General features: G+C 46.2%; 1 protein-coding gene and 1 long non-coding RNA gene across 3 annotated transcripts; one reads left to right on the top strand and one right to left on the bottom strand.

Annotated features, from left to right (window-relative positions):
- Window positions 1-1,144: 1,144 nt before the first annotated feature.
- SLAMF7 (SLAM family member 7) lies at window positions 1,145-17,132 on the bottom strand. Its single transcript, XM_019433350.2, has 7 exons — window positions 16,807-17,132; window positions 7,124-7,456; window positions 5,584-5,856; window positions 5,253-5,369; window positions 4,214-4,317; window positions 3,422-3,484; window positions 1,145-2,666 (listed from the first exon to the last, which is right to left on the bottom strand). The coding sequence occupies exons 1-7, from the start codon at window positions 16,856-16,858 to the stop codon at window positions 2,595-2,597; spliced, it is 1,014 nt and encodes a 337-aa protein (XP_019288895.2). The 5' UTR covers window positions 16,859-17,132; the 3' UTR covers window positions 1,145-2,594.
- LOC109257313 (uncharacterized) lies at window positions 14,620-25,169 on the top strand. 2 transcript variants are annotated; one of them, XR_002075949.2, is made up of 4 exons: window positions 14,620-15,755; window positions 15,845-16,165; window positions 16,668-16,846; window positions 25,124-25,169. It is a non-coding gene; the product is annotated as an uncharacterized LOC109257313 (long non-coding RNA). The 2 variants fall into 2 exon arrangements; XR_008424529.1 differs by lacking the exon at window positions 25,124-25,169 and having other exon boundaries at window positions 16,668-16,857.
- Window positions 25,170-25,437: the final 268 nt, after the last annotated feature.

Below are 25,437 nucleotides of genomic sequence, written 5' to 3'. Positions count from 1 at the left end.
TATTCCCTTCCCAAGCATCATGAGCCATATATGAATCTTGTACTCCATACCACGCACTTAATACTGGTTTCATATAATCCCACACTGCAAGCCCTATAATGGCTTTAGAAATAAGAAAATAGAAACACGAAATGAGAAAATGGTCTTTGGCAAAGGTCACTCTGCTAGTAAGGGCTTTTGACTCCAGACTGCTTGTCTCCAAAGCTATGCCGTTTCCCTCATGCTCCACTTGGGAAGAGGGGGATCCACTCCTCTCTAGCCTTTTTTTTTAAATATCTATTTCTTGTGAGATACACACACACACACACACACACACACACACACACACACACAGAGTGCGAGCAAGGGAGGGACAGAGAGAGAGGGAGATATAGAATCTGAAGCAGGCTCCAGGCTCTGAGTTGTCAACACAGAGTCTGACGCAGGGTTTGAACCTATGAACCATGAGATCGTGACCTAAGCCGAAGTCGTATGCTTAACTAACTGAGCCACCCAGGCGCCCCCACCCCTCTCTAGCTTTGAGTCCCCATCTTCCTCATCCTCTGGTGGATGATGGGTGGTGGAGGGGGCACTGCTTTTTTTTCTAGCTTTGGTTGTGTATGGCAGTTCCTCTTTGCCTCAATTTCAACATTTGTAGAGTGGACACAAATACCTAGGCCAGCTTGTCCTGTAGGAGTCATGTGAGGACCCATAGGATAAAACTTCACTTTACATGAAAGCAACTGGCTCCTTGCAGGAGATTGTGGGATGTGGAGGGGGGTGGGAGAGGGGCGTCATAGAAAACTCACCTGTTGTTGGGATGTTCACCTGACTCAGGAAGTCCCTACCCTCCTAGCCAATTATGCCCTGTTTCCATGTTGCCTCTTCAAATGCTTTATAAAATTTGGTCTTTTCCCAAGTCCCTTGAGAAGAGTTTCCACTGCTTGTGAGTCACTGTGCTCCCCCAATCCGTGGGTTGCTTTCTTTTGAATGAAAGACATTAAACAAAACTGTTTTCGTTTTGTGATTTGGCAGTTCAGGCCCCCTCAGACCTGGAGCATCAGATCCCTTCCCACCATTTTCCTTCAAGATGCGTCCATAAATATATCAAAAGTAACTATCCTCCTCCCCACGTTTCTCATTTCATTAAAAAGGGAAACTCTACGAGGGGCGGGGATTCCATACATTTTATTTGCCAGACTGACCCGGCGGGGATTCTCAATAAATATTAGTTGAATGAATTACGCAACTTTAAATATTTATACATGATCACCTCTAGTTCCGCGTCTTTTATAATAGATTCGAAATGTGTCTTCAGGTTCAGTGTCTCCATTGAGATGGGCTTTTGTACAGCCCTAAGGCACGACCTTCTCACCTACAGCACGGAGTGTAAATAGAGCTGAGGCAGCAGTCCTTGTCTTCAGTCCAGACATACTTTAGAATTTCCATCCGGCCAAACTGGCTTCTCTGTCCTTGTGTACTCTGACCTCCAGGTCCTGTGGATCCACACTTGGCTCTCCGGTTATTGGGAACTTGTGGTGAGACCTGCTCCTAACGCCCACAGAAGTCATTCATGAGGAACCAATTCCATAAGGGCAGAGATCACACCTGACCAAAATCAGTGTAGGCTCAGCACAGTGCCAGGAATACGGTTAATGCGTTGGTTAGTGAATCCATTTCTGGCTACTACGTCTGCTTCTTCTGGAAATGTCTGCCATTCCTATATTCTTGCCCTTTTGGCTGCCAGACTCTAGGTCTACTCCTGACCTCCAAGCCCTAGAATGGGAGCTGTCATTCTTATGATGGACGCTGCATGTACATTTTGTGGAGACACTTCTAAGCCCCTTGCTTGGGGTTGGCTGATAAACTCACCATCACATTTCCAGGAAGAGATGGTTACCCATTCATGGTTTGAGGACATTTCTCAGGAGTGGATGGAATTAGGAACTCATCTGAAGGACCTCAAATCTGAAGATAGTCGCTCTGGAAGGAAGTCAGTAATTCATTCTTCCTTGATATTTCTGGTCAATTCAGTGATTTTTTTTTTTTTTTTTTACCATTTTCTTTTTTTTTTTTATGGTGAAAAATTTTATATTTATATTTAGCCAGCTGGACTCAGTTTAGATGATCCCAATTTTGTTGGCAACATCCAAAACATCATAGTCGGGAGCCAGTCGAACATACGTTTCCTTTTCTCCATCAGGCCTGATCAGAGTGTTGACCTTGGCCACGCCAGTATCGTAGAGCTTCTTCACGGCCTGTCTGATCTGGTGCTTGTTGGCCTTGACACCCACAATGAAACAAGTGTGTTGTGTCTTCCATTTTCTTCTTCACGGCTGACTCGGTAGTCAGGGGGAGCTTGATGATGGCACAGTGGTCAAGCTTGTTTCTCCTGAGGCTGCTCTTCCCAGGATATTTGGGCTGCCTTTGGAGACGCGGTGTTTTGGGCCGCCGGAATGTAGGTGACGTGCAGATCTTCTTCTTTTTTTATGACTGTGGACACCTTTCAGCACTGCTTTCTTGGCCTTCAAAGCCTTTGCTCTGGCTTTGGCTTTGGGAGGGGCAGGGGCTTCCTTCTTCTCCATCTTCATGAGGCAGAAGCAATGCACTGCTGTTTAGTTGACGATCTCATAGGTAAATAACGTTGGTGTGTCTGGGGATATGGGTGTAGAGTGGGGCTCCTCCATCTGTTAGGCAGATATAAAGATCAGAGGTAGAGGTGGGAGGGCTCTGGATCCCACCAGAAGACCCCACCATCCCAGACACTCTTCCTAGCCAGGGTCACCCAATTATTACTTAAGTTCCAACCACATTTATCTTGTTGAATGCTTAATGAACTGCACTTTACTTCCAATAATCCTATTGCTTTCCTAAGTAAAGTGCTAACTAAGCAAAGTGCTTTGCCCAATCTCATCTTTTCTGATCTGGTTGAGAGGAGAGACAAGACAGTATCACTACTTCTTCGAAGCATGATCTGTGAAGGATTAAGCTTTAAAGCTTAGCACGTTAGTAGTCTGACTAGGGAGAGGGTGCAAACACGATGCAACATAGCTAGACCAAAGAAAAGCAGCAGAAATTTCTCCCACCTCCGGCTTACTGGTGGCTCAGCAGCAAGCTGGCATTGCCTCCCCAGCCCTCTGAGGCATGACCCAAGCCTTGGACTTTTCTCAACCCAAATCTTCAGGATCCTGCTGATTTTCCCTAGAACTTCTTCTCTCCCTTTCTATTTGTTCCATATTACCCCATTCAACTCCTAACACATAATTCTCATTTATTCTGTTTATTCTTGGGTAACCCTCAGCAAAGAGAATGGGAACATACCGGGGAAACGTTTAATACCAGAGAATACAAGATCTTTGGGGCCCAAGACATTTTTCGCTAAGCTTGAACCAGGAAAAAGGATGAGACAAGTAAGGTGAATCTCAGCTCTAAAGCTTCTTACCTTTTGAGGTATTTGCACTGAGAAATAAAGTGTTTTTTCTGGATTTTCCTCTGGAATAGTTTTCTATTAAAAAAAAAGAAGAAACCATAGGGTCAGCTGGACAAGGCCAAAGAGACACCCAGAGTCTAGAGAAGGGAAAGCAGAGATGGGAGAAGGGGCAAGAAGGAAGAGAGGTTCTGGACCAGGAATGGGGAAAGGAGAAGCTCTTGTTGGTGAGTGTTATTATAATTATTAATAACTTCTTTTCAAGAAGGCATTGCCTGATTTTTAAACTGTGTTGTATTTAAATAAGTTTAAAAATGTGTAAGATATAGAAGTCCCGTGAGCTATGAGCAGCCTAAGGTGATGGACGTATAATGGGAAGTAATATTGTTAAAGTTGCAAGTAAATTTTTCCATTAGCCTGAAGCGTCCTTGGAGCAAATATGTGAGGATCACTGATGGGTCAAAACAACAGAACTACATTATAACTTAAACATCAGGCCAGAGTCACGCTTTTCTACCTGCCGTCCTTTGAAAAAGAAATTGGGCCTGTTGAGTGGCCCTTGTGAACTGTGGAGGGAAGGGAAGATTCCATGGATCACATGGTGAGCATTACTGGCTGGGTCAGAAACAGAGGCCACCAAATCCTGCACAAGACAGAATTCATAAGGACTTGGGGAGACACATGGGGTTTCAAGGACTATACATCCTCATACCCATGTTACCCAAGTCCATGCAGAAATTTCAACTAAAGCAAGAAGGGCCTTAGAGAATAAGATCAGGCTCCAGGAAAGATAGAAAAAGGACTCACATCAACGCAAGTGATTGTGTCGTAAACTGGGGTCTCTCCAGACGGGGGGTGGTAGTTAGGAATTTCCTGATGAGTGTCCATTCCCTTCCTCTCTTCAATGGACTCTGAAAGTGAGGCGGGAGAGGATCAGGGCCAAACCTCCTTCCACTCACCACCCCCACCAGCTCACCCCCTGGAAGACCCACTTAAGGTTACTGCCATGCTGAGTCCCTACAACTGAAGGGTGTTTCAGGACATGGGACTCTCAGTGCTACACTCAGGGACATCCCACGATGAACTGGTTACTCTCAGCACTTCACTTCCCAATTTTTGGGCCAAGTCAGCCAAAAGGGGAAGCAGAGCAAGTCAGAAATGCCTTCAGAGCTCTTTCAAGAGGGAAGAAAGATTTTGACATTTGCAATTTATACACAACTGGTGCTTAGGTCCCTCCCCAACACCCCACGCGAACAGTATCAGTGGGAACCTGAGGAAACAAATCAGCAGGGTTTAGGGATGCAGAGCCTGGGATATGGCATGGAAAGAGGCAGAGACAGACATCTCCAGGAGGAATGCATCTAGACTGAGGTACAGAGTAAAGAGAGGTCTCTGGAATTGGTCCGGTGACGAGGGCCAGAACTGGTTTGGGGCCTCTGACAAGGATGGGGATTGGAAGCGCTGATTAGAGTGTGCCGCTCTATGGGACCTCAGAGTTGGAGGCTGTCACCTCCCGGGTCGGGGGAGCAGAGTCAGCAGTGTGGGGTTTGTGTCATCCGGAGAGCCAGCAAGTCCCTTTGGGGGAAGGGTAGGGGTGGCACTGGGGAGGGAACTGGGAGGAGTTTGGTCTTAGGGGAGGAGTTAAGGACTCCGGCACTCGCTTACTCCAGAACTAAGGAGTGAAGGTTGATTGTGTTCTCCTTGAGGACACAGAGTATGGCTTCTTCATTTCTGTATCCTTAGTGCCTAGTATTGAGCCTGGCACACAGCTCAACGTATGTTTGTTGAATAAACGAGGGGGCACACGCACGGGTGAGGCTGAAGGCAAAAAGAGTGTACGCTCTACCTTTTCTTTTTTCTCTCTGCATAATCAACAGAAACGGCATCAGTGCAAAGGCAATGATCAGCAACAGCACCCCCAGGGAAGCCAAGATCATGAAGGATTCTGAGTCAGCAGCCGCACCTTTAAAGACAGAATGGGTGGAGGCACAGGGAAGGGAGAAGAGTCAGATAGGGAAAATGACCCAACTTTTGAGGCAAGTGCCACCTCCCTCCCAGTCTGGTAAGTTCCCGGGGGTCTCCAGTTTTCACGGGCTGTTCCCAAGGGGACCAGGGACTGAAGAAGGTATAGGTCCTGAGACCAGAGGCCCCTGGAGAGAGAGAGGAGAGAGAGTCACCTTCACAGAGCTTCCAGGCAAAGATGGGGTTTGAAGAGTTGCTGCTGATGGGGTTCCTGACCACACAGATGAAGATCGTGTCCCTTTCTCCCAGCCTCCAGGATATGGGGAGGATGGAGCCATTATGGGACTCATTGGCTGCCTGCCCCAGGGACTCCCAGCTGTAGGTCACATCCTCTCCTCCCTGGTCCATGAAGCATGTCAGATTGGTGAGACAGGTGCCATTCTCATTGCTCTGCAGACCCATGGTAACTTTGGGCTTTGATAGGTGTTCTGCAAAAGAGAAACAGACCACCAAAGGTGGAAACTATGCCTTTTCTGAATTATTCTTGTAGATCTCGGACTGAATCTCTGCGGTGCTACAGAGCAGAGAGGGAGCAGCAGTTCAGGGAAGAATTCTTATTCTTGTCTGGGAAGGAGCTACCTAGGTCTGCTTTCCCACAGCTACCTAAAAGCACCGATAGCAGTAGAAATAATAATAATACAACAAGAAAGCAGCTGCCGTTTTCAACGCACAGCTATACGGCCAGCCTTGTGCTAGATGCATTGTGGATGTGAGCTAATTTTATCCTTTCCAGAGGCTCCCCATTCTTCTGTCCTCAGGCTTCCTTGAAGCGACTTTCGCTTTACTCTCCGGGAGAGAATAGTGTGGGAATAATACCTCTGGTCCCCCCCCCCCTTCTGCTCACTGTTCTCCCCTAGAGAATGAGCAATTTGCTCATTGATGAGAAGGTGAGAGCCTGACATCCACCCTCTACATTTCTCTACTACATCTGTCTACTTTGCGCTGTTACGATTTCTGTTTAGATGTGGTTTGACCTTTTCCCCCTCCCCCAGCTAGTCTGGCCACATAATGCGTGTCCCCCTGATCCCCTCAATTATGTCCATATGGAGGGCCACCTGGCTCAAGGTCCATAGCCTACATCTTAAGGGCAAACCTGGAGGCCCATCTCCTGGCATCCCTTGTACTGTAGCTCAGTGAGTGAGACAACTATTCTTACAGCTGCTTGAGTCATTGTTTTGTAAGTTCATCTTCCCTGAGTGATCTAGAGTTGGGGGAAAATATTTCTCCTATCTAGCTTCGTCCGAAAAAAGAACTGATATTTTTATCTTCCTCCTGATTCTTGTGTCCGTTTCTCAACTGGTTGGCGTTGGTAGGGGAGAAGGTGTAATTGATGTTTATACACAAAAGTCTTTCTAAGATAGGGATCACTTTCTTCCTCATCACAGATACGGAAACGAAGTTTCACAGAGCTTAAGTAACCTGGCGAAGGCTAAGCAGTTAGTAGGCAGAGCAGCCAGCATTTGGCTTGTGTGGTCGCTGTGTCCCACATCATCCATTGTCTATACTGCATTGCCTCTCACAGTCTCTGAACAGGAAGGGAACTTAGGGGTCAACTACATTCACTTCATCCATGCAAGAGTTCCCTCTTCCACATTCTTGCTAAGAGTTCATCCAACCTCTGCTGGAACAGCTCCAATATCAGAGTTTACCACTTTATGAAAACAGTCATCCACTTTGGGAACTGATTCTGCTCACCATAGACACGCAGCCTATACTCCTGGCTGAAGGAGTCTTTGAGGGAAGAGCTGTATATCACCATGCGGTAGTCACCAGAGTCATTCTTACTCAGTTTGCTGAGCTTCAGGGAGTAGTTTCCTTGTAAAAACTTCACCCTTTCCTTGTTATGACTGTGGGTCACTATGACGTTGGCTTGTCTGTCTGGCATTTTTGGCTCTATGGTGACGAGAGGGGTTGTGTTGAACGTCCAGACGATAGTGTCTATCTGAATTCCTGGGAGCTTCAGAGGGAAAGTCACAGACCCACCAAGGTTACCAACCAGCTCCTTCGGGGCTCCAGAGGTTGCTGGCCCTGCAGAGACAGAGAACCGTAAAATAAAGCCATGTCCCTGCCCTTGTCACCAATTAGTCGCCTGCTTTGGGTCCTGGGAAGGTCCTGAGAAACCCTGTGGAGCCAACCCAACCAACCTCTGGGAAACCCTTTGAAACCTCACTCACACGAAGGCACTGAGGTCAGAGCGCCTTGCCTGAAAGCAGTGACTGCAGGCGAACCCATCCCTTCCCAGAGACCTCAGTCTGGAAAGACCACACTCTGAGGTAGGTCATAAGGCCCAGCTCCATCCTTGACAAGTTCCCGTTAGGGGACAAGTGGGGAGCTTACTGTCCCCGTCCCCCAGACTCCCTTGGGAGAACTGATTTGGATGCAGAAGCACAGACCAGACACTGGGGAGGGAGCTCTAAGTTCCTAATGATAACAATATCTGGGAAACTTGGTCTTCTGTTTTAGGGTAGACTAAGGTGCATTCAAGATCATCCCTGAGTGAGGTTCTCATTGACCTGAATTTCAGTGTCCTTCGTTGAGTGGAAAGGCAAGGGGTGAGTTACTGGTTGCTCTGCAGTATGTCCAGGGGCACCCGTGATCCTTACGTCCAACAATTAGGACTTGTAGTGAGGCTTATTTAACTCTTAAAACAATGCTTAGAGGAAGGATTCATATATATATATATATATATATATATATATATATATATATATATGGAACTTGAGCCACAATGAGGTTAAATGACTTGTTGAAATTACAGTCTGTAAGAGGGAAAGCCCACATCAGTACCCACAGGGTCGAGGTCTTATAGGTCACTGTTTACAGATGAGAGAACTAAATGCCAGAGGCTGAGAGAACTTACTCAAGGATCACAAATAGCGGTGAACCAAAACCAGAACCCAAAGCTTCTTAAAGGTGTTCTCCGTAAAAGCACAAAACCCAGTTTTCTTCCCTTCTGCCTCTTACCGTAATGCATCACGCTGAAATTTCTAAGAGAATTTTTATTAGTTCCATCACGGAAAGCACAAAAAGGAAAAAAAAAAAACAAAACGAAGAAAACCTTTTTAAGTCATCTCTCTGCCCAGTGTGGGGCTGGAACTCATAACCCCGAGATCAAGGGTTGCATGCTCTACCTACTGAGCCAGCCAGATGCCCCAAGAAAATCTCTTTCAAATCCAACAGAGCAGCCAAACTATAGGTTCCTGACCATTGTATTATAATGAGGTAACTGCTGGTCCCCATTATGACTTTTGTAGGCTGCTTGCACTTTTGCCGTAGTTGGTCCTTCGACCATAAAAATTATATTTTATAACGTTTATTTATTTTTGAGACAGAGAGAGACAGAGCATGAACAGGGGAGGAGCAGAGAGAGAGGGAGACACAGAATCTGAAACAGGCTCCAGGCTCTGAGCTGTCCGCACAGAGCCCGACGCGGGGCTCGAACTCACGGACCGTGAGATCATGACCTGAGCCGAAGTCAGACGCTTAACCAACCGAGCCACCCAGGCGCCCCCAAAATTATATTTTATGACTGCTTTGGCATAACGATGAATTGTAATGCCAGCTGGATTCATTATTATATATTAATTGTTATCATTATACTTGCTTTTCTTCTGATTCTGAAATTAAAACTATCGTAGGTCCCGGGCACTGTGCCTCAGTGGCTCTGTATGATTGACCAAGCATCCAGGTTCTATTTCTATATGTTGCCATATTTTTTAAATCGAAGTGGAGTTTCATATTAGTTTTAGGTGTGCAACACAGTAAGCCAACAATTCTATACGTGACGCAGTGTTCCCTATGATAAGCATAGTCACCACCTGTCACCAGACTAAGTTATTACAATATTATTGACTCTAATCCCTGTCCTGTACTTTTCCTCCCTGTGACTTATTTATCTTATAGTTCAAAGTTTGTACCTCTTAATCTTCTTCACCTATTTCACTCCACCCCTCAACCTCTCTGGCAACCACCAGTTTGTTTTCTGTATTTATGAGTCTGTTTCAATTGTTTTGGTTTTTGGTTCCACATATCAGTGAAATCATATGACGTTTGTCTGTCTCTGTCTGACCTCTATCACTTAGCATAACCCCCCTGGGTCCATCCATGTGATTGCAAATGGCAAGATCTCATTCCTTTTCATGGCTTAGTAATATTCCATCATGTATATACATCACATCCTCTTTATCCATTCATCTATTCATAGTCACTTGGGTTTGCTGCCACATCTTGGCTATTATAAATAATGCTGCAATAAACAAAGGGGGGGGTGTATGTATCTTTGTGAATTCGTGTCTTCATTTTCTTTGGGTAAATACCCAGTGGTGGAATTACTGGGTCATATGATATTTCTGTTTTTAATTTTTTGAGAAAACGCCATACTGTTTTCCACAGTGGGTGCACCATCGACATTCCCACCAACAATGTGCTAGGATCGCCTTTTCTCCACATCCTCACCAACACTTGTTATTTCTTGTCTTTTGGATCCTAGCCATTCTGATAGGTGGGAGGTGATATCTCAGGGCGGTAGATTTGCATTTCCCTGATAATTAGTGATGTTGAGCATCTTTTCATGTGTTGGTTGGTCATCCCTACGTCTTCTTTGGAAAAATGCCTCTTCAGGTTCTCTGCTCATTTTTCATTGGATTATTATTATTGTTATTTTAGCATTGAGTGTTACCATAATATCTTCTACCCCTGTGGCACCGCTGTAACTTATCCCTCTTCTAGTAAAATACAAATTCCTGTACTGGCCTCTCCAGATATCAAAAATGGCTGCACTATTTTTTCCATAGTCTCTGTTACAACCCAACTACTCTGACAGAGTTCCCAATATAGTTGCTATGTATTAAGGTTGAATCCGTGCCCAACCCTTGTTGTAAAGATTATGCCTAATACGTAAAACGATTCTGAAAACTTGGAATTTTGATCCCTTTGCACAGGGATCAGCAACCTATAATCCATGGGCCAAATGTGGCCTGCTGCCTGTTTTGGTAAAGAAAGTTCAAATTGAACACAGCCATGTTCTTGTGCTTACATAGTGTCTCTTGCTGCTTTTCCATTACCAAGGCTGACTTGAGAAGTTACAATAGAGATTATATCCTCTGCAAAGGCTAAAATATTGACTATCTGACGCTTTACAGCAAAGGTTGTCAGCTCATGATTGGATGAGAAAACCGAGATTCAAAAAAAAAAAAAACCTAAGTAACTTGTCCAAAGGCACAAAGCTAGTAGGTGATGATTTGTTGAGGATTTAACCCAATGTCCCCCCATTGGTTTAGTCTGAAGGCCCTGGGGCATTTGTGCCAGCTCTAGCCCTCTCCCCTTCATCAGCTCCCAGGAGGGCTCAGATGTCAACCCTGAAGACTTTGGGCCTCACAGATCCTGGTTTCCCCTTCATGTCCTTCGGTGAACTTCCCTCAAGCCCGAGCTGAGCTGCCGGTGCCCCAGAGTAAGGGAATCTGATGCCACTAAATGTTCACCTAGTCCCCCTAGTCCCTCGATCACAGTTTTGGGATCTTGACCAACCTTTTTTTTGGGGGGGGGGGTAAATTTGTGTCCAAAAGTACTGGCTTCTTCCCAACCTTTTTCTTTGCGGGCGCGGGGGGGGGTAAATTTATGGCTTCTTCCCCTGGGCAAATGCCTTTTGAGGGGCTGATTCCTGTTCGAAACATTTCTGGCCCCTTGTCCCCATAATTTATCAGTCAGTGCATATATATTTTAGATCCATCAACCATTTATTAAATCATTATGTTAAATAATCTGATTTTTCAAAAAGCTTCTCCCCTGCATCTCTAATACTGAAGTAGGATGGTTTCCAGTGGCTTAACCATCTCAACGGGTGTCTAAACAGTCCCAGTACATGCAACAGACAAAGTCCATTTCGTTTTCAATTTTTGACTGATCAACTAATGTTTGTGTCCTTTTACTTCAACAATAAGGTGAATATTCTGCAGCCAAATGAAGGTCGGGTATCCCCTGGCCCTAAATAGGTGCAGTCCTGGATTTAGGGCACCTTTGACTAATATCATTTTCGCATGAGGTCTGGGGGGAGATGCGTAAGCTGGGGAGGTGGCAAAATGCAAGGATGTGGCTTTAGTGGCTGTGTGCACCCATTTAGGCCATGCACGATTATTCTTCTCACTTGTTCACACATGTGGTTCTATTTTTTTCAGGCTGAATGTCAAGAGATGCAAATTTCGTGTGGCAATATACATAAAAAAATTCATTGCTCCTTGTCAGTATGAAATTGGAAGACCTCATGGTGCAAATTGCCCACAGGAGCCTAGAGGGAGTCTATCGTTCTACCTTAATTGTATCTTCAGGATGAAAAGACAGGTCATGAAAGAAGAAAGTGGTTCCATGCCATTCCCCAAATGTGAGTTGAGAGGCTAGGGGGCCGGGTGGGTGCGTCCTAACCAGTTTTATTTCCTCCTCTGTGGAAAGACCTTCCCAGAGTTTCACAACTCGGTTTTTCAGAGTTGGTGGGGGGGGGAAAAGGGATCCAGAAACAAGAGACTTCTCTTCTCAGTATGCCAAGACTGAACCGGAGCTTCGCGTTCTGTGGTTGGCTTTTCCACCTGCCCTGATCCTATCGAATTTTACCATGCCTAGGTAGGTCATGGTTTCCTCTTTCAGTCACTCCTTCCCCTAGCAAGGATTTATTTTGTTCCACATTTGTGCCAGGAGTTCCATATTTGTGTCTAGGAGCTGAGGATATAACTAGGGAGCAACTCCTCCTCATGGGGTCAGGAGATAGTCGTTAATTAACTACCTGTATGGGTTATAAAACGGGATGTAGCAGGCGCTTGGGGAACCTACAGTAGGGAAAGTGAACTCCAGAGATTGAGTGGATACGAACACCCACCAAAAAGGCCCAGGAGGATTGGGCCTCAAGAGACTCATCTACCCTCCCACCTGGAGGACCGGCGCAGTGACTGTCCTAACTCGCCTCCTCCTCATCCACTTTACCCTTTCCTCATTTTGCAGCAGCTGCATGGGTTGGGTAAGACTGACAGGCGCCTAGCTCAAGGGGTAGCCTTCCTCTGGCATGGTAATGAGCTCAACAGTATCACGTGACCTGGGCTGACTCCTCAAAAAGGTCCAGGGCTTTTGCTCAAGGGCAGGATGACCCTATGATGCCGTGAGAAGACATGACGTCACTGACTACCGCCGGACAAGCAGCCAGCCTCCCTCACCCGACTCCCGGTTTACTTTGTACCCCACATTTTTTTTGTGCTTTATCCGTCTCTCTGCCCGTCCAAGTATTATTCAAGACCCATAAAGCCCTTCCCGGAGCAAGCTTCCACTTTTTTCTCACGTCCACCCCCTGAAATTTACCACACTTGATTTTCTACTTTAAAGTCCCCAGAAGGAGTTATTCCCCTGGGTGGTGGGTGAACGTACCATTCGTTGACCAATAACTGGTCACCTGGTGGTGAGGTCCGGGGTCACACCCAGGGAGGGATGGGGATGGCCAGGCCGTATGGAACAGTGTGAAAGGGGTAGTGCTCTGGCCTAACCGGGAGCCAGGAGACCCGGGTTCATTCTGGTTCCTCTGTGATAAGCAACAAACACTCGGTATCACTCTTTAGCTCCTAAACTGGTTTAATGGGCGTTAGGCTTTTTTATTTCTGAAAGTAACTCCATGAGATAGAGGTTACTAAAACTTCACCTTACTGATGAGGACACTGGGGCTCCAAGATGCTGAGTGATTTCCCCACGGCCCCGATCCGAGAAGTGGTGGATGTGGGACGAGAAGCTAGCGGGTCCTTCTGTCTCAGAGGCCTAAGCTCTTCACACGGCTGCCTTGCCACTGAGCACTTTGAGTTTCAGTGTTTTCAACTCTCATGGAGAAAAATAACCTTTATTTGCCAGAATTTGGGCTGGATGAAGGGGCGACATGGATTTGAAAGCATTTTGAGAAGTTCAGAGCCGTCTGCCAATGGGGGATGGGGAGGGAAGCCGTGTCTAGGAGACAGGCCTTGAGAACGCTTCTCATTTTTACTTCTCATTTCCCTAAGGATGGCTAGAAGCGAGAAACAGATTTCCCCAAACTTCTTTGGTTGGCTTCTCAGCAGGATGCACTTCTCAGAAGATGGTCTGGAGCCTAATGCTTTTGACCATTCACCGGCTAATTCACGGCAGAATGGTTATGCCCAATCACCCCGCATGGTAAGAACTCCCGCAGCAAACGTCCCCTGCCAACCTGCCTTTGGAGTTGGGGGGGGGGGTGGAGCTGGAGCAGGAGGCCCTCTGCCTTCTGTCCCGGCCAAGATTCAGATGTTTTGACAGCAGGAGCATCAGCCCTAAGACACTGTTCACAACAGGAAGGGACAACAGCTCCTCCCCTTTGTCACGTACCTTTCCTCTGGGTTATCACTTCCTCCACCATAACCTGTTTCCCCCCACAAGACTTAAGAGATGAGTGGAGAAGGGGGGAGCTGGGTGGCTCAGTTGGTTAACGGTCCATTAGCGGTCCATTAGAATGTACCAGCATCTCATGGCATCCTCTTCATGGAAGCCAGAGCATCTCAGAGCCGGGAGAGACCTTAGGGACTACGAAGTCCTATCCCACCTCACAGATGAGGAGACTGATGCTCCCTCCAAGGGTCACGGTGACGTGTGCTCTATCAGTGGAGCCAGGACTCCCAAGGCAGGGCTTCCCAAGCTATGCCCCCGCCACCCCTGAGGCCGGTGGCAGCGCCTCAGGGTGTTTCTGGAGAGCTGAGAGAAGGGCCAGGGGGTGAGAGATGGGGAGGGGCGATGGGAAGGAGGCTGGGGAACTCTTCTTGCGACAGGGAGGCTTCCACGCCGTGCAGGAATTTACATGTTTGATTCTGCATAAGGTTGTGTTTCATAAAAGCAGACTGTTGCTTAAGAAAGAAAAACACCAATTTTGGAAACTACTGTTCTTTACCCAACTTCCCCTTACCTCATGTGCCACAGAAAGAAGATTTTAAATCAGCACCATGTCTTAGGTACGTGAGACAGAGGTTGCCCCTCGGTCATCTACACCCCCACTCCCTCTTGGCTCTTCTGGTCTTTTTCAACATCTCCTCAATACCTGCTCACCCACGTTTTCTGTTTTCCTTTCTTTCTTCTTTTTTTTTTTTTTTTTTGGAGAGGGGTGGTGGAGGGGCAGAGGGAGAGAGAGAGAATCTTAAGCGGGCTCCACGCCCAGCGCGGAGCCTGACGTGGGGCTTGATCTCATGACGGTGAGACCCTGACCTGAGCTGAAATCAAGAGTCGGATGCTTACCTGACTGAACCACCGAGGGTTGTTTTCCTTCTTTAAATTGTCTCCTCGGGGCGCCTGGGTGGCTCACTCGGTTAAGCGTCTGACTTCGGCTCAGGTCACGATCTCGCTCGTGGTCTGCGGGTTCGAGCCCCGCGTCGGGCTCTGTGCCGACAGCTCGGAGCCCGGAGCCCGCTTCGGATTCTGGGTCTCCCTCGCTCTCTGCCCCTCCCCCGCTCACGCCCTGTCTCTCTCTCTCACTCTCTTTCTCAAAAATAGAGAAACATCAAAAAATTTTTGAAAACATTGTCTCCTCAGCCCCGCTGTATCACTTAGTCCTCCCAAAATCTGTGAGGGAGAAGCGGACCATTGAGCCCATTTTCCAGATGAGAATCCTGAGTCCGCAAGAGCTGTTTCTTGGCCCCTCTGAACGTGGCCAGGGTGGTTCCTGTTGGTACATCCACATCCTGAACCTGGAGTGACCTGCTCTCTTCTTGGGCATCTTCAGTCCCTACCTTGGCCTCGGGTAGCTGGAGAGGTAAGGAATCTCAACAGCTCTCCTGGGGAAGATTCAGCTCAAATCCGCAATTACTGAGGGCTTCTCCGGGGTCCAGCGCATTGTCAGGCAACTGGGTGTGATGAAAAGAACACTAACTAGCTTTGGAAACCCAGTCCCTGCCCTACTTTTTAACGGCTGTACCACCTCGCCCAAGATACCTGACCTCTCCAGCCTGAGTTTGCCCATCTAAGAACGGAGGGTGATGACGTCTATCTCACAGGCTCACGAGGACACGGTGTGACAAACGCCTTGGACGTGCAGCAGGAGCGTAATACATGCGATTAGTACTGTACTTGTTTGGTACCTGGTATCTCATTTAAAACATCACAATAATTCTGCAAGTTAGGCTGTGCGCTCGCGTACAGAGGCCGAGGACCTTACTCACGACAATACGATGAGGTCAAACCCGGGGGTCCTTGTCCAGGGCTGGCACTGCTTCCTCTGCCCTGCCCACTAGAGGCCCTAGGACAATCGTGGACTCCCTTCAACCACGGGGGGTGTGGCACCCAGTGCTGCCCACAGCTCGCGTTCCAGGTAAGCACCTGGGGGTTTGAAAAGCCCTGCTGTTTCCTCCCCCACTTCACATTTTTCAAGTTCCACTTCTGATTACTGTTTCTATTCAGGGAGCCGTTTGTAAAGCGAAAGCCACGGTAGGACCACCTGCTTCGAGCCAGGAGCTTCCTAAAAGCATGCAAAATTCTAATGAACTCGGGGAAGGCGAGGGTCTGCTGATGCTGAACGTTCAGTGAGGCCGGGAAGGATTGGGAGCAGCGACCGACTGTGTGGTCTGGGGCAGGTCACCGCAGGAAGTCGTGGGGCGCCCACAAACGGACCACCTGTGCCAAGTCCCCCGAGGGAGACCTCATGGGGGTGCCCTGCGAGTTGGGTGACTGGAGAGATATTCCTAACTGATGGGGCTCCAGGTCCTTTCTGAGAGCTCTGAGGTTAGTAACATCTTCAGAGAGTAGAACCCTTGGGACCGGAGAAGCAACAGCCTCAGTCCTTCGTGTTAGTAAACATAAAGTGCCTACAGGAGGAGCCGCTCTTCTGAGTGGACACGGGTTGAATTGGCCCGGTTAAGGGAGAAAATTCAAATCTTTCCTGCCATTAGCCTCCCTGTTATGCACAGTCACTGAAAATATCTTTCTAAGTATATTTAAAACCTATTTTTAAATATGTACTTCTAAATATTGAAAAAAATATATACTTATAAATAAGGAAACATTCTCCAGTACGCTCTCATTTTGATTTTAAAGTTGCCCTCCAAGGGAAGGAAGGCTGAGGCTCGGGGAAGATAACATCTTTTATTTAATTCATGGCAGAACACAGGTCTTTCTGATTTCCAGCACCCTTCCTTCAGCCCTTCCTTCCCTGGGACAGTCAGAAGGGGCGACGGTCCCCAGAGCCATTCTTTCTCCTCTCGTTTCTTCGTGTCCTCTGATTTAGAGGTCACGAGATGCAGAAAATAATATGAGATGAGGGAGCAGAACTTCCTGAGTTGGCCAGAGTCCCAGAGTGGACTCCAAAGCCTAGAGGTGTACAGGATGGGGAAGGCAGTCAGGAGAACAGGACGGTCTGGACTCACCCGGATGCTGGCAGAGAAGGACAAGGATGAAGCATGCTGGGTAAGCAAGCATGTTGTTGTCTGGATGTCAGTCACTCAAATGATTCCGCCTCCTTTGCACAGTGCACACACCTCTCCTTTAGCTGACGTTTTTATAGGAGGGACCGTGAAAGTGACATGTGACCATGAGCTGTCTCTAGTTGTTTTTTTTTTTTTTCATGCTTGTTTCACTTTAGTTGTAGGTGGTCAATGAAAGGTGTCAGGAGTGAACTGAGTCCCAAAGGTGATGCAGACCCCATTTTACAGAGAAGAAACCAGGCTCACAGAGGCTAGGAATTGATTAAGGCCACGCAACCAGTCTTTTCTGCTATATTACATCATCTCTCAGATATTCAGAACAGAGGAAATGGAAGCAAAGAGAAGGTCAGAAGGAGGAACAAAGGGTGGCACAGGGAATAATAACAATATATATTGGGCTTTGCTAAATCCCAGGAGCATATGCATTTTTTTTTTTTAATTCCTGTGAGATACCACCATAATTCTTATTTTCTAGACGAGAAAGTGAAGGCTTGGACAATATTACAGCAAAATTAAAAAGTTATTTTAATTAAAAGAAACCATTATGAGAGGCAAAAAGGCAAGCCATATAGTCTGAAAAGGTATTTTTAATACTTTAATTCCACAACAGTCTTATATCCATAATCCATAAAGAAGTCTTACAAATCAATAAGAATTAGGCAGACGACCCAATGCATAAGCGACTGAAATAGATACTTCATTAAAAAAATTTTTTTTTAAGTTTGTTCATTTATTTTGAGAGGGAGAGAGAGAAAGAGAGAGTGGGGGAAGGGCAGAGAAAGAGGGAGACAAAGAATCCCAAGCAGGCTCCTCACTGCCAGGGCAGAGCCCAACATGGGGCTCGATCCCACAAACCGTGAGTTCATGACCTGGGCTAAAACCAAGAGCTGGATGCATGACAATCATAAATGTGTCTCAGTAGTAATCACAGATCTTCAAAAAGCAGAAAAAAAAAGTTTCTCTTGGATAGAAGCCCAGGAGTATGATTGCTGAGTCAGATGGTAAATGTCTGTTTAATTTCTTAAGAAACTGACCGACCATTTTCTAGAGTTGTAACATTTTACATTCCCACTGGTGCTTTGGGACAGCTTTGAGTCTTCTATATCTTCATCAGCATTTGCTATTGTTACTATATTTTATTTTAGCTGTTTTAATAGATGTGCAGTAGTATCTTATTGGGGTTTTAATATTTAGTGTTTAAATCTCAGATCCATCTTGAGTTGATTTTTGTATAAGGTGTGAAGTTTAGACTGAGGTGCATTTTCTCTGCCTGAAGATGTTCAATTATTCCAGCACCATTTGTCGAAAAGATAATCCTTTCTATATTTAAATGATTTTGCAATTTACGGAAAAATCACGTGGCCATACTTGCATGGGTGTATTTTGGGTTATCTATTCTGTTCCATTCATTTACGTAATGTGATCACTGTTTTCCTAGAGCCCAAGTCTACTATTTTATTATTTCTTTGCTTCTTCTTCTTTGTTGCCATTGCCGTTCTTCTGTTTTACTTTCTTAGTCATTCTGTGGGTCACTTGAAATATTTTTTAAATGTCAGTTCATTCTTTTTTTTTTTTTTTTTTTAGTATTTATTTATTTCTGAAAGAGAAAGAGCATGAGCAGGGGAGGGGCAGAGAGAGAGGGAGACAGAGGATCTGAAGCGGGCTCCGTGCTGTCAGTGCAAAGACCAATGTGGGGCTCGAACTCACGAACCGTGAGGTCATGACCTGAGCAAAAGTCAGACCCTTAACCAACTGAGTCACCCAGGTGCCCCTTGAATATTTTTTATAGTTTCATTTTGATTTATCTACAGTATATATATTTTTTAATGTTTTATTTATTCTTGAGAGAAAGAGAGAGCACGAGTGAGGAAGGGGCACAGCGAGAGAGGGACACAGAATCGGAAGCAGGCTCCCGGCTCTGAGCTGTCAGCACAGAGCCCGACGTGCGGCTCAAGTCCACGAGCTGTGAGATCATGACCTGAGCTGAAGTCGGACGCTCGACCGACTGAGCCACCCAGGCGCCCCATATCTACAGTGTATCTTGAACAGATTTCTAAATGGCTGCTTTATGCATTTTATTATACATACATAAGTTATGGTCTACTGGTATTGACATTTTACCAGTTCAACTAAAGTGTAAAACCTTACTTGTATTAGATTCTTTTACTGTCCTTTCCTAATAACTTATCTTAAATATATCCTTTATATACATTGAGGACCATGTAAGGTAATGTTATAGTTTTTGCTTCAATTATCAAATATAATTTAGAAAACTCAAGAGGAGAAGGATAGTCTATTATATTTATCCATATATTTAAAAAATGTTTGTTTATTTATTTATTTTGAGGGGGGAGGGACAGAGAGAGAGAGAGAGAGAGGGAGAGAGAGAATCCCAAGCAAGCTCCACCCTACGTGGGCCTCAAAACCCACAAACCGTGAGATCATGACCTGAACTGAAATCAGGAGTTGGACGCCTAACTGACAGAGCCACCCAGGTGCCACCTCTCCAGCTTTTAGAATTATCTTGTGGTTGTGTTTTATATATAATGTCCAGTATTTTTATCTGTACTTAGTGGGGAAAATAAAGAGAAATGTGTCTACCTCATCTTTTCTGGAACGAGGAACACAATCATGTGTTTTTATATCCTTTCTCTCTTCTGACTCCAATGAAATCATGGTGAAATCTTGTAAAAGGACTTTGTTAATTTGTGAAATGAATTCAACGTGGATAACTTTTCTTTTCTTTTTAAAAAAATTTTTTTTAACGTTTATTCATTTTTGAGACAGAGAGAGACAGAGCATGAACGGGGGAGGGGCAGAGAGAGAGGGAGACACAGAATCGGAAGCAGGCTCCGAGCCATCAGCCCAGGGCCAGATGTGGGGCTCGAACTCACAGACCGCGAGATCGTGACCTGAGTCGAAGTCAGACGCTTAACCGACTGAGCCACCCAGGCGCCCCATGGATAACTTTTCTTATCTGACTTGCAAAACACGGTAATGATAGAAGAAACATTTTCAAATCTTTTAAAGTCTATAGCCTTGTTGAAAACTAAGATAAACATACATCTAAAAGGAACCTTGATACCAAATTTATGAAAAGACAGGATAGGAAAATTATAGACCTGCGTCCCTTTTAACATAGTTGCAAAGATCCTAAATGAAACATTAACGAATCAAATCTAGTGGCGTGTCGAAAATATGTCATGATTAAATATCACTTATTCCAGGAATGTGAGAATAGGCCAATACTATTCGTTAATGAACTAGTGTCTTAGCCTGAGCAATGAGACAAGAAAAATAAATAAGCTGTATGTGGTTTAAAACAAGAGAGAAAAATTACCACTCTTTTCTGATCACATCACTGCTGATATAGGGAATCCAAAAGAATCTGCAGACGAACTAGGAGAACTGATAAGAGAGTAAACAACGACGCCAGCAGACAGGCATAATTTTACACAGGTAATTTTTCTCACTTGGCTTACAGGTTGACACCTGTTTACTTATCTTGATCTAGTTTGATGAAGAGATAGAAGGGTATTTCACCCAATGTTACACAGAATTTTATTAACAGAGTCAGAATACAACACAAATATTTTGGCTTCAAGCCAGTGAGTTTTCCATTATGAGGTATCACCCATTTGTAAACATACTTCCACAAATGTGGAAATGGCAGAGACAGCAGCTTTGAAATACTGCGATTTCGAATGCTGACATTCTTGGCAAAAAAAAATGAGGTTGGAGAGGAGGTGTTTCACTGAAATCCGTCCAGCCATGGTTTTGAAGCAGATGCCTCATTCTCATTTAATTTCACTTTAGTGATTCCCACCATGGCTTTCCTTGTCCTAGAGCTGACCAAGCCAAAGTTTATGGGAAGGTAGGAAAAGAAACTATTTTGATACGAGAAGCAGCAGAATTGGGCAGAATGACATCAGTGAAAAATCCTGGGGCACCCCATCAAGCCACATGTGGAGAGAGAAACTAAAACAATCTTTGGGCTGTGCTGAAACAGAAAAAAACTGCTTTTGTAACATAACACATATTAGCAGCATGTGTCATTTAATCATTTTCTCTTTTTAAATTGGCCCATGAGACCCCATTCTTTCTTGGTTGTCTCCTACCCAAGCCTTCTCATTTTCCTTTGTTTAATGATGCAAATTTCCCCCGTCTATGAATATTGAAAAGTCTCCGGCTTTAGTCCTTAGACTCACTCATTTCTTTTTTTTTTTTTTTTTTTAATTTTTTAACGTTTATTTATTTTTGAGACAGAGAGAGACAGAGCATGAATGGGGGAGGGTCAGAGAGAGAGGGAGACACAGAATCGGAAGCAGGCTCCAGGCTCTGAGCCGTCAGCACAGAGCCCGACGCGGGGCTCGAACTCACGGACTGTGAGATCATGACCTGAGCCGAAGTCGGACGCTTAACCGACCAAGCCACCCAGGTGCCCCTCATTTCTTTATTTACCCCAATTCCTTAGTCAAGTTCACTCAGTCTCTTGGTTTGAAATACCCAATTTTGTTTTCAGCTCTGACCTCTTTCCTGAATTCCAGGCTTGTGTATCCTACACTGGATCTCCATTTGAATGTACGAGGCATCCCAACCTCCCCCTGTACCAAATCAAACTCTTGCTTCCCTCCCTTTTTCCTCCCCCTCCACTTGTTTTCTTCATTTCAGTAAATTATAGCTCTAGTCATTAAGGTTTTCACGCCAGAAAATTACAATTATCCTCGACTCCACTTTCTCATATCTCATATCCATTCATCAGCAAATTCTATTGTCGTTACTTTGGAATATGCTCAGAAACAGACTGCTTCTTATCAGTCTTACCAACCATCACCACCGCCGTCTCTTGCTTACATTATTGCAAAGGCTATTTAACTAATATCCTTGCTTCTACCTTGGTCTCCTGGAACTTATTCTTCACAGGTCACTAGAATGATCATTTTTTTTTTCTTTTTGAGAGAGAGAGAGAGAGAGAGAGACCTCGTGAGCATGTGCATGAGTGTGGGAGGGGCAGGGGGTAGTGTGTGAGAGAGAGAGAGAGAGAGACAGACAGACAGAAAGAGAGAGAATCTTAATCAGGCTCCATGCCCAACTCAGAACCAACTCAGGGCTTGATCTCATGACTTGATTTCACGACTGTGAGATCATGACCTGAGCTGAAATCAAGCTTAACTGACTGAGCCGCCCAGGTGCCCCTAGAGTGATACGTTTAACACGTACACTGAATCATGCTATCTTCCTGCTTACCAGATCACTTAGGGTAAAATGCAAAGTACTTTTCAAGGCTTCTGACCCTACATGATGGCTCTTAGTCACCTTTCTGATGTCATCTCCTAATTCTTTCCCCCAGCCTGTTCCCCGCCCTTCACGCTAACCACCTCACTGTTCCTGAATGCCCCAGGCACACCCCAAGGCTTTTGCACTAGAGGAAAGCTCTTCCCTCCGATATCCACGTGGCTTTCCCTTCCTTCAGATTTACTCAGTATTACTTATTACAGGGGGTTTCCTTGTCCCCTTGATAAACTATCACTCCCTGATCTTTTACTTTCTTTTTTTAAATTAGAAACAGTTTTTCTTCTTAAATGTTTATCTATTTTGAGAAAGAGGGAGGGAGGGAGGGAGGGACGGACAGAGAGGGAGAGAGAGAATCCCAAGGAGGCTCCACGCTGTCAGCACAGAGTCCAGCTTGGGGCTCGAGCTCACGAACCGTGAGATCATGACCTGAGCCAAAATCAAGAGTCTGACGCTTAACTGCATGAACCACCCAGGGATGAGATTTTTCAGGGACTCAGAACTCTATCGCGGCAGAGCGGAAGGTGGGGGAAGCCTCTAGGGGATGAGAGAAAATAATGCTTGTATCTTTCCAGGGGGAAATCTGTGTCGTCTCAAAGCGAGAAATGGTTGTTGCCTTAAACCCTGACAGCCTGACAGTACTGTTACAGCTCATGTCGTTTTAGAAACGTCCCTTTCAAGATTATTTCTTTTTCAAAACACCCGTGATGAGAGTATGTTTATGCAAAGTGACCATGCAGCAAACACTGCGGAACTTTTCCTATGATGTGATTTGGCACCCAATTATCATTTAATGGTTTTCTGTGTGAAATTACTCGGCGTGGCATTAAAACGTGGAACAGAGACCTCCAGCTTCCGAGCTAAAAACTACACGGGAGCATTTTGAGAGCTTTCTCACTGATACACTTTCACCACAATTTCACAGGATTTTTGGACATCTTCAATAGCATGCGTTTTCCAACTCACCGTAAAATAGTGACATTAGTGTTCAAAAGCCCCCGGGAATGCACGTATTTAATAGCCTGATACTCGGAGACTTCATAGAAACCGGCTGCGGTCTAATGAGAATACATGACTTTCTCACTGGCCCGCGGCTTCCCTGCAACCCAGCCGTAGCGTCTATACCCCTGGTGGCAGAGCCACGCTGAAATTGCCAAGCCCAGTGCTGGAAGCTGGGAGCATATTCCTTTCTTCTCTGGGCCCCGGCTCCCTTCCTGACGGCTCACAGGTCTGGACTCCGGTAATTGCCGCGTCCGGTGGTATCAGCGAAGTTTCAAACTGTGACTACGCTTTCCTGAAACTGTCTCCAGTTTCCAAGAGTCACCTTAAGCGGCCAAAGGTGAGAGAGAATCATTACCAGATCTCACGTGTCTTTCGTGCATTCTGGTTTCTATGCCGCTTAACCTGTATCAGTTTCACCGATCGCGCGGCATGTCCTTTGGGGAAGGAGGCTCTAGAAAGGAAGGCTTTTGTGTGTGTGTGTGTGTGTGTGTGTGTGTGTGTGCGCGCGCGTGTGTGCCCAGATGTGAGCAGATTCCCACACGCTGACATCGAACACCCAATGATCTACCTCAATTACCAGGTATGGCAGGGGACCCTCTCGAAGCCCACACCCCTGGCTGGTGCTCCTCATCTGTCCTTGACGCAACTTCTATCACCCGCTGGGTCAAGGGTTGGAAATACCGTCGAGAGAAATGGGTCTGCCGTCACAGAAACCGAGCTCTGTTGGGGGAAATACACACACAAGACAATAACTACCATGCCGAGGGCAAGGACTGCGATGGGTCAAGTCCAAGCGCAGGGTAGTCCTAATGCGGGGTCTGGCAGCATGTGTCACCTTGCTCCTATGATTCATTGTTTCTTCAACCGTGGAAGTAAAATAATACTGCCTCCTCATACCTACCTCATGGGTTGTGGTGGGGGCAGAACTGCAGTGGGCGTGAAAGAACTTTGTAACTCTAAAGGGCGATAACACGGTGACTACAAGGCTTGCAGGGTGGCAGTGGGAGGGCATGGCCTCATGACAGCTGTCCTACACAGGGATCCTAAAGGTTTCACGGCGTGTGGAATTATCCAGATATCTAGAGCTCAGACGGGTCCCCGGGCAGTTCAGAACTTCCGAAACGTGAAAAGCAGAACCTGAGAAAGGAGAGCAGAGGAGCTGTGCTAACCCCGGTCTGGTGCCTGAGCCGGTGGAAACTCACTCAATCCCCAAAGACTGGAAAGTAGTCTCTTTAGGCAGGGGCCGGTCCCGCCACCCCTCCCCCCCCCCCCCCCCCCCCCCGCTGGTCTTCACTCTGGTGTCTCAGAACTCGGGTCTTCTCTGGGTCTAACCTCTATTTCCCCTGCTTTCATGTACCATCTTTCCTGTTTGGTTGGAGGAGAAAACCATTACAAGCTTTCTCTGACATTTCTCCATTCAACCCCTTTGACAGGATGGGACATGGGGGAGGAGGCGAGGTAAGAAATGTCCAATACGCTTGCTGTCCATCCGTGTGCCCACAGATGGTCCATATTCCTTGTCATTCACACCAGAGCTGTCCCGCTTGCCTGGCTCAGCATGACTGATGTCTCTCCCTCTCTCGCGCTGGCAGTGTTGCCCAGAGAGTGGCTAAGCAGACAGATGTTCCAGCCACGTGGCCCACACTTGAGTCCTAGTTCTGTCCCTCCCTCCTTGTTTGGCCTTGAGCAAGGTGACTGATGTTCTATGCCTCAGTTTCCTCGCCTGGGAAATGGGGATAACCGTAGTCCTTAGTCCACAAGATTGTGAGTATTAAATGAGATCATCTGTATTGACACGGCATAAAGACTACCTCATAGTGAGTCCTCAATAAACATTAGCTATCTTTTTAATCGGCTCGTTTAAAACAGCTTCTAATCACTTATAGAGAGCCAGGCACAATTAGATGAAGTTCCAGACTTCATGAGAGGAATCCTGACGAACCGCATGCCTGGATTGTCTCTCCAGGTGCCTTCTGCCTTCAGTGTCGGTGTTCCAACACCCCCCCCCCCCCCAACTACAGAGAAGGCACCTCACCTGCCCCCTTCAGGCAAGCCACAGTCCCTCTAACTAAAACTCATCTCAGATTCCGTGACTCTTTGCTGCCCTCTGCTAACAGAGGTGTGCCAGGATTGGGGGGGGACAGATGGGGGAGGTTAGTGCGTGGCTGAGGGGTGTGTGGGTGTCAAACGTGCAGATGTCTGCTATACCTCATCCCTGTTTTCACAGGGCTTGGGCCACCAATTGCAAATTCTGACATTATATTCGTATCATGTAGATTT

This window comes from Panthera pardus, unplaced genomic scaffold, assembly GCF_024362965.1.
Source record: "Panthera pardus isolate Hobbes unplaced genomic scaffold, ASM2436296v1 HiC_scaffold_21, whole genome shotgun sequence".
Lineage (NCBI taxonomy): Eukaryota > Metazoa > Chordata > Mammalia > Carnivora > Felidae > Panthera > Panthera pardus.
The sequence above is the reverse complement of the archived record's forward strand: the minus strand, read 5'-3'. Positions and strand labels throughout refer to the sequence as shown.